The sequence below is a fragment of the Poecilia latipinna genome, unplaced genomic scaffold (genome assembly GCF_001443285.1).
Source record: "Poecilia latipinna isolate Pla-1442-1.1 unplaced genomic scaffold, P_latipinna-1.0 Scaffold1472, whole genome shotgun sequence".
In the NCBI taxonomy this organism is placed as follows: Eukaryota; Metazoa; Chordata; class Actinopteri; order Cyprinodontiformes; family Poeciliidae; genus Poecilia; species Poecilia latipinna.
In genome coordinates, this window is record NW_015114088.1 from 109,046 (window position 1) to 118,728 (window position 9,683).

The 9,683-nt window shown below is 39.4% G+C and overlaps 1 protein-coding gene across 2 annotated transcripts in view; it reads left to right on the top strand.

Moving 5' to 3' along the window:
- Positions 1-9,683, top strand: part of LOC106962916 (endonuclease V) — a 70,051-nt gene that overhangs the window by 20,246 nt on the left and 40,122 nt on the right. For both annotated transcript variants that reach the window (XM_015057568.1, XM_015057567.1), the window contains exon 8: positions 3,307-3,376. In XM_015057568.1, the coding sequence (XP_014913054.1) occupies positions 3,307-3,363 (57 nt within the window). In that variant the 3' untranslated portion in view covers positions 3,364-3,376. The remainder of the gene's footprint in view (positions 1-3,306; positions 3,377-9,683) is intronic.

Sequence of the window (9,683 nt, forward strand, 5' to 3'; positions counted from 1 at the left end):
GTAGTGCTTTAAAAAGTCTGAATGGCTTTGGCGCCATGCTACTTATCTGATCCTCTTCACTCTTACAACCTGGCAAGGACTTTTGGATCAACAGGTCAGAGACTATCAGATCAAGACTAAATATCAGAGATTACAGAGTCTTTCGTTTGATAGACACTAAGCTCTGGTACACCCTGCCTTTGAAAGTCAAAGTTTCTCAAACTGCTGATCAACTTAAGTCTGCTTAAGCTTTTAATATGCAAAGCACTTTGGACAACTCATTCACTTTTACATGTATATAAATAAATCTGACTGGACTTGACATTTGCATTGTCTGGAATTACGGCAAAATAATAATTTACAGAAGGACAGATACCGATTCCAGATCTTTTCAAGGAGGAAAAAAAAGGAATATCTTGCCATGTCATCTTCAGATTGAGGGATGCTATTTGGTGTTCTTGTGAGATTGTGTAATCTGATTTATTAATTTGAGCTAAATGCTTGTGTCTGGGTCCCTCATGGCTTTGGTTAGTCCAGTTTGTCCCATCTGTTTGGACGACACAGAATGGTCAGCGGGATTTAAACAGAATGGATGGGCTTGAAAAGAAACGCAGCGACAGAGAGAAACTCTCTCAGCTGTAAAAGAGTTATTTCACTAAACCAACAAGGGAAAACATCCATGAAGACTGACACCACAGCTCCTTGTGTGCCAGCCACTGGTTGGGATGTGTAAGTCTTTCTGAATGTGCCTGGAGAACCTGACTGATTTAGAGTGGAGCTCACCTTCGGGCCCCGAGGCTGTCTGAATGTTAATATATGGCTGTCTGACATTCTGCTACCTTTGCCACTGGACTGTGGGCCTCCACTGAGAGTTGGGAGGAGAGCTGGAAAGAGACCTAAGCGTAGCCAAGGGGTGGATATGACAGAGAGCCATGGGAAGCAGGAGAAAGTTTGAATAGTGAGTGATGAAAGGATCTGGTTTTTAAAACAAAACAGAAAAAAAGTTTGGTAAGGTGAATCTCAGAGGGAGGAAACTCCTTGAGGAGCTGATGGATGCGTATAGAAGTGGTGGAGGGAGTGGAGCAGGTGGCTGCAGGGCTTTGGTGGTGATGGAGGATAATGACCCGCCCCAGGCGACTGGACCAAACCTTTACTCAGTGCAAATGCATGTGTCACTAGAATTTACATAAAGTTTTGCTAAACAGCCAAAGATCTGTTTACCTCTGTTTCTCCACATTGCCAGAAACTCTGGCTAGAAAATTGTGATTTTAAGCTGCATTGAGTCAATTTTCTGTCAGACACAGAAACAATCACTCACACTGTATTAGATTATTTACCTACTTTAGGATATTTGCTATTATTGAAACATTTTTCCGGTCGTCCTTTATGCATAAGCAACTCTTATGCATAATGAGTTGCTTATGCACACCATTTCTGCTTATGCATACCATTTCTTTTTGCTGTAATGAGTCATTTACTAATGCATAAAATTTGATATTTGCACTGCAGGAGTCCCCTGCTGTTATCCAGCTACTTTAGCATTAGACATGCAATTCATTCTTCAACTTAAATTGTGTTTTAAAATTCTTAAATTATATTTTCCTGCATTGATCAAGTAATAAAATGAAAAATTTAATCCAACTATAGTAAACAATTATTGCAAAAACAGAAAAACAAACTCAAACAAGAAGTTTCCTGATTCTGTTTAAGTGCAGGTCCCTTACTGGGTTTATTGACATCTATAGCTCTTGAAAACCAGTCGATTTTGACTCTAATCTGAACGTTTTTAATTCCCTAAGTTTCCCAACAGAACCAAAAATGCAGCAGAGAATGTAAAAAGTAAAACCGTTTTCTATTTCCTAAGCTAAGATTCTGTGCATGAGTCTGCATAACAACCTGATCTCAAACAGCTTTGGAAACTAGCGGAAATTTTTGTGTTACACAATATAAATAAGTGATATTTATGTATGGTAATCCCTGTTAATATATTACTTTGTGCAGAATGCAGGGATTTGTCAAAATAATCTGGCACTCTCTGCTCAGAGAAGCTGTTCCCGTGTGGTTTGCACTCTTAGCCACGAACACATCAGCTTTTTGCATATGAATGTGTAAATGTTTTTATCCACCAGCCACAGAGTAGTGTAAAAACACCAAACACCGCTGAAGGCGGTGTTACGAAACTTCTCTGCATGTAGGTTTGCAACACTGATTTAAATTCTTACAAGCACTTTGAAAAAACAGGCTGTTAGGAGTAAAAACATCATCTTTGCACATTTTTAAGCAGTGACAAGATCATTTAATTATTTATGGATATATATATAAAAAAAAAAATCAGTGTCAAACTTTGGAGTGTGGAAGGCACAGCAAACAATGGTAACCTAGACTGCTTCACCTCCTGTTGCAAGGTGCATGCTTAATAATTTACCTAGGAGGTTGTAAGGTGTAGCAGCTGCATTTCTATTGCACCTGGAGTGTTTATCTAACACTGAAACGTGCACTTTCGCACCGCACTAGTCACTTGTGAGAAACTCGCATCGAATCGTTAAAACTAAGGTGTTCATCAGAGCGTTAATTAAGAAGCTGCTGGGTGTGGTTTCTCCTTGACAACGCTTAAAAGGAAATGGCAGAAACCGACAGACGAACTGGCTTCTTTTGGTTTCGTAGGAAACCAAAAGAAAACTTAGGCATTTTTAAGTGATCGTTTTCTAGGATGTCCTCTGTCACAAGGGGTGAGTAGTTTTTATTCGTGTGTTAATGCAACGTGTGTGGTTTACTTAAGGCGATGCATATGAGGATATCTGGACTAAATGTATCAAAGGCTGTCTTTTAAACCTTTTTCTCCAGTTGCACAGTTTGCCTGTTGTTCTGTATTACACTCATGCAAAGGCATTTTAGAAGGGTTTCTATGCAATCTGGTAGATTTTGGAAAAGTGGGTTTTTAGACTTAGTACCATAACCTTTTCTTTCATGCTTTCTTTTGGTCCCTCTGTTTTTCCTTCTGCCTATTTTTTTCTTCTGAGTTGTTTGGTAAAGCCAAGGAAGTAGAAAAATTAGATCGCCTGAACGTTTCTTGACAAATTCTAAAAGATGAGCAAAAAATACAAAACAAGGACTTGCATTTTTTGACTGAGAAGCTTAACGTTGCTGAGAGTCGGCAATTATGGAGAAATGCTTTTCAGAGCACAAGTGTTGGCAGCGAGGTCTGAGCTTTTTCCATTTACATCTCACAGATTTATTTGTAACGTTGATATAATTTGAGCAAGATCAACTTCTGAAGTGTTTTGCCTCTTCCTGTTTCCTCTCTCACCCTCCTCTTCTCCCCCACAGGCTGACGTTCGCTCCAGAGAATACCTACGCATACACTTCCCAGCTCCCGATACATGAATTAGACACTGAGGTAAGTGACAAAGGATTCAAAGGTGTGGATTTCTCACCCTTACACATCACACATCTGTTAAAAAAAAAAAAAAAAGAGAAAGATTCTCAGCAGGAGGTTTCTGTCTCTGCTGTGATTTTCAGTCCTAAAACAGCCACAGCAAGTGACTCATCAAGGACTTTTCCTAAATCCCAGAGTAAATTCTCCGTTTGTATTCCGAAATACCAATTATTGCGATCTAATTTGCTGATTGAACCAAGTAAATTTGCATGGGAAGAAGATAAATATGAGAAAGATATATTTTCTGTCAGAATTATTATTTTTTTATTTCTTTGAACAAAAAGTGAAAATAATAAATAAATAAAATAAAATAAAATAGCGAGCATTTAGAGTAAATAGTCAGAGAGTATCTGCCTCATCAGGGGATGTTCAAAATCAGCTTTAAGCAGCACTTCCTCAACTCAGTTTTGTGAGCTCCCACCTGTTTGGCCTGTGTAACAGAAACCGACTTCATCCTGCTGCTGCCTGGTGGGTGGATTTAAGAGTTTAAGAGCCTTTGACAGCCCCTCTGCATTTCCCTGCATTTTTATCGGAGTGAGGGTGGGGCAAAGGTGATCCAAGGACGTCTCAGGTTATCCAGAGATGCTCGGGCTGCGAGAGCGAGAGCATGTTAAGCTCAGAAGAACCTTTGATCCTTAGAGTCTCATCTGAAATAACAGGCTGCGCTCCCCAATTTGACCCTGCCTCCCTTATTACCGATGAAAGCTGCAGACCATTAGCTCACTCAGTTCCTTCAAAAGTCTAATCATCATTCACCACGTGAAGCCAAGCATTCTCAAACATGCTCAGAATCAAACCTTCCGAGTCTGAAGCAGAGACGCTGAAACGAACCCACTGGTTGGCACGGGAGGCTGTGCGTGTGCTCTTTGGTGTTTTTTTTTTATTTTATTTTTTTTTCCCCGTGCTGCTCCTGGCAACGTAATGGGAGATATGTGTGCGCCTTCTTGGAAGCTCACTGATGTGGTGAATCCTCTGACGGAGCTTTGATCAGTCTCCCTGCAAAGAGTTGGAGGCAGGAAGGGAGGCTTTGTGCTGAGTTGGCATGAATAACCCATATTTACCCTCACACTCACTTAACAATGCTGGAGGCACATTTGATCCAGTGTACCGTGCCTCGCGCTGCTTGATACGGTGTGGTGTAGGTCTTACTTTATGGTAATGTCGCACGTTCCTCACCCAAACATTAGCAGCGGCATCCAGCTGACAAGCGTGACTGAACAATATCGAGTTTCAAATTAAGGCGTAGGCAAGAATCAGAAAATGTGCTAATGCTCAGGGAAACGTTGGAATAGCAGTGCGTGCAAGCTTATTGTTCTAAAATATTGTTGTAAGCGCACATATAAAAGAAAGGTTGTCCAGAATATTTAAAGGGACGGTATATGTGGCATTTAGTGTTGTTTAATTGCCCAATCAATCAACTGTTATCTTCAGTTGTTATAAAAAATGCTATATATATCAAACATAGCTTGAAAGAAATTAGACTTTGGGTTTTAATACCTTGAATTTGGGCCTCTGTCTCTTTATCAAGCTCCTGCTCTTTCTGACACTTCACCTTCAGCACAACATTGCTTCTCCATTAAGCCTAAACAGCTAAATAGTTAATGAATTAGCTTAGTGAATCTGCTTAATATTTTTATTGATTTCCTAATTACATAAGGAACAATTAATTACCGTAAACCTTTAATCCTTTTAAAAACTGTTCTGGTTGTGAGATGGCCCCTCCCTTGGATGCAAATGGTTTTACATTCATTTTAGAGCCCAACTCCTCCTTCGCTTCTGACTCTGTCATTAATTCTCCATAATTTACTTTCTGACAAAACAAAACAGAGCCTTTGACTCGCCAACACAGAACAAAAGAATCATCGCCCTTTTTTTTTTTTCTTTGCGCATTTCAGACACATTAATATCTTCAGTATGATACGAGACTGTCAGAGACAGAAGGAAAAACTTGTCATCCTCTGTGACTTCATACATTGCTGTAGAAAGTTTGAGGCAGTGTGTTGCTCAGCTTTGGACCCTGGGACGTCCCTGGTTGGTAGAAGAGGATAAATCTTTTCCGTCTTTGTCAGAGGCAAAGACGGAAAAGTCAAGTTAGTCCTGCTGCTCTAACTTGAAAGGTGGAGCAGCAGGACAAAAGAGAAGAACGAGATGCTTCAAGATGGAGTGAAGTAGAAACACGAGAATGATAGAAAATAGAAAACAAGTCAAAAGAAGAAGAGGGTGTCTTTTGTATTCTGTTTATGCTGACTAAGAAGTCAAATGGCTATGTAACTATGCTATATGGACAGTTGCAGAAAAATGTAGTAATATTAACTGTATGTAACAAAACAAAGTGACAGGCTATTGATAAAATGAAAACAACAGCAAAGAAAAGCAAATTCAGCCATTTTTGGTCACTAGATGCAGCATCTGTCAATTAAATGAAGGATGGCCTAATCGATTATACTGCTAAGGGATGTGGTGATGAAGAAGCCACCTCACAAGTGGTTTAGAGAAAATGTGGACATCTTTAGCCTGGACGCATGTCGACATGCTAGGGGGATAACTCAGAAGAAAGAAGTTAGAGGGGAAAACGGCCATAATGCTGATCTGTAGCTCAGCACATCCACAAGCCATTCACTTTCAATTATGGAGACTAGTTCAATCAGCTTCATGCTGTTATACAAACTCTACTGCCCTTTACGAAACATTTCTGAAATGTCATGGAAAATGTTGGGAGAGGCGCTCGGCACAAGGTTGGGGTTGATGAGCTCTGCTGGGAACCAGGCTTATTAAAAACTTATGGTGGCACAAGGACATGGCTGGCTGCTGAAGATACAAGGCTGTTTGAGTGTTAACCAGAGAACAAAGCGGCAGAAAGTCGATCTGTCGCAGACGCACCTGTAGCATCAGGTCCATCTGAGGTTCTCCTTCCATCTCTTCCTGCCTCAGTCTAAGTTCCTTACGTTGCATATTTACATACCCTATTTACAAAGTAACTGTCTGAGTGATGAAGGTGAAGGAAGCTGGACTTATTTTCTTTCTTAAAAATGTTTCATTTTTCAATCAAGCAGCTTTTGACATGGTTGAGAGTAAACTGAATTATAAGTTTTCAGTCAGAAAACGACCACTAAGATTATTATTGGGGCAGTTCTGACACCATTCCTCACAAGATGCTAAAATGCTCTACAAATTCAATTGCAAAGAGTTTGGCAACTAATTTTTTGGGTTAAATTGAAATTTGATCTTTCATAAACCTGGAGTTACAGCTTGTTTTGTGTGATGTCAGTCTGTTTCATTTGCTTCAGTGAACCCCCAAACTAATCCCACGGTGTAGAACAAAGACACAAAATAATTTTACTATATGTATTTTACTAGAAAAAAAAAAAAGTTTGAGCTTCTTTGCATCATTTAAGCCTGTTTAACTGTTTGAGTTGATGTGTTTTCTGGTGACTCCCTCTTCTTTGGCTGTCCATAAAACAAAGAAATGCTTCCTGTTCAGTTTTATTGTAAAATCAAAGCCGGAATCCATTTTTCTCTGTTTAAGAATCCCTGCAGGCATTTCCTCCATCCTTCTGTTTCTTCTTCTTATTAGACCTCATTTCAACATTACTTATTTCACTCTCTTTTGCTCGCCAGTGTGGCTGTATTGGGATTTATTACCTCTTTGTGTATATTTATGTCTCAGTTCTCCTGAGCTCCTCCTTCATCTGGCACTCAGATGAAATCATTTTGATTGTTTTTTTTTTTTGTTTTTTTTTTTTGAGATATTAACAGATGGAGTCGCCATCCATCCATCCACTTTGGTATTTTTTTTTGCTACCAAACTCGTGTCTTGACTTGGAGCTGCCTTGAAGTGTGAATATCTGGTGTGTTCCTGTTTAAAGGAGACAGATACAAGCATGGAGCCAGGCAACAACATGCACAGTGACTGCAGGCGTATTCACAGAATTGGTTTCACCAATAATAATCTGAAGAGAATCGTGCACATTTGCGCCAATTATTATGTGAGTTAATAATTTGTAAACGTACCTTTCACTACATCAGCAGCTGCAAGTCATGTTTTCTTTTCTACCAGTTTTGCAGATTTAGAGACATTTTTCTGATGGTTTTTTTTGTTTTTACCCATTTTTTAACATTTCTTGGCGTCCTTTGATTTTTATGCACTAATTTGCATTTGTGCAGTTTTTAAATGATACTATTCAGTTGCCCGTTTCCTTTAAATAGAGTATGCTATTGCTAATACTTTTGTAAAGTATTATTTTTCTTATTTGGTCAAATTGAACAGCTGTATTTATACTGAGCTCAAATGAGCTGGTGTGTTGAATTGACTAATTTGGCCACCGTACCTTTCAGGATTTCCTTCGTAATGTATCATTTTCCTTCCACTTCATAATCTCGCACTATTTTTGTGCTGATCTGTAGCATAACGTCCGAATAAAATACCTTTGTGGTTGTCATGTGACAAAGAGGAAAAATATTAAGGACCACAAATACGTCTGGAAGACTCTGTTGCATGTGTGTTTGTGTATCTGTTTTGAGCCGAGAGATGATTCAAAGGGGATACTCAACAAAAAGGTCAGGAGCTGTGTTGTAGTGGCAGTGGTGATTGTTGCTGCCTGCATGCTGACGTGCTGAAAGTGTCAAAGCATGAAGTTAAATAAATGGTCGGAAAGCAAAAAACAACAACAACAAAAAACAAGAAGAAGAAGTGGAGGGAAGTGGTAAAGTTGACACGGCAACTTTGGATGATAAAATAGTTTCTCACTTTTTCTTATATTCACTTTCTGTTGGAAGTCTGTCATCTTTTTCCTGGAAAACAAACAAATTGGATGTCAAGGAGAAGAGAATGGGGATATAAAAAGTGAATCTTATGTATTTGCTTAGATGGACGGCGAGAGGAGCAGGGGCGAGGGGAATAAAAGAATGGCTTCATTCTGCAGACAGAGGGAAGGACCCTCCCCTTTGTCTTTCTCCTTATTTATTCTCCCTCCTGTCTGTCTGACGCAGTGGAGGGGAAATCGCATACATTTCATCATGCCCGGCCTCATACAGAAAAAAAACCTTCCCTCCCTCTGCCCAGAATGCCACCATGTGCCTCTCAAGTGCTGATAAATTGCCGCCCCCCGCCTCATTTTTCACCATCGTCTCATCAAACACACTGACAAAAAGCCCCTGCGCACTCCTCAGCGATAACAAGAACAATCGCTGAGCGCCAGGAACCCGAGACAGGATGAGAGAAAGGACAAATGGGTTGGCAGATCAGGAGGATGTGTGGCAGATAAAGAAAGGCAGCAGGAAAACTGCGGTTCAGTATTTTCAGTATTTTTATTTATTGTTTTAAAGAAGAAAAATAACTATGAAGAGAAAAAGATTTGTCTTGTTTTTTTTTTTTTGTTTTTCTTTTTACGTTTGAAAGCTTAAAAAAATGCTATATTTTATTGGATCAGAGTACGATCTGCAGTAGCTTCAGGTGGATATCTGCAAAGTTCTGGGTCCTTGTTGTTTCACCGTTTTCCTGCTCAACAGCTGTGAATTTGATCAGTGTCACTGCAGGAGAATACCCACAAACAGCAGCTAAGCTACCTGTTTCCTCCTCCAGCTCCCTGCTGCAACAATATCATAATCTGCAGCAGCCATGTGACTGCGAGGAGCTCACTGTGGGAGTCCTGTCAGGATGGAGAGTCATGATGTTCAGCACACTGACGTGTTCACTAGACTGCAGTAGAAAGGGTTGGGATGACACATCATGTCTTCATCTTTTTCTCATTGCTCTCATCATACCTTGACCTTTGTTTTTGTTTTTTTGTTTTGTCTTTTTTGCTGGTGAAGGATACCAAAGACTCATGACTTAGCAGCTGAAGTCTTTGTGATAGTGATAGTTTAGGACTTTTGAGATGTTTTTCTAAGGTTTTATATCTGTAAGAACATGCATACAATATGATAATTCCTTTTTTTTTATTTCATTTTTCCAGATTAGCTGGTACCAGAGGTTAAAGCTAAACATCAGTCAGGGGAGCCAAGCAGAAAGAGATCTTTTACTATTAAACAACAACAACAACAAACTCAGACCTCTGAAGCTTTTACTGTCGCATCAATTTGTAAACTTTCTAAAGCTCCTAAACCTTTATAACTGGTTTGTTTGGCAGTCGTACCGTATTTTTTTTTTTTTTTTTTTTTTTTTTTGGGGGGGGTTTAGGGGTCAATTTTTTTTTTTTAAATTTTTTTTTTTTTATTTTTTTTTTTTTGGGGGGGGTTTAGGGGTCAATTTTTTTTTTTTAAATTTTTT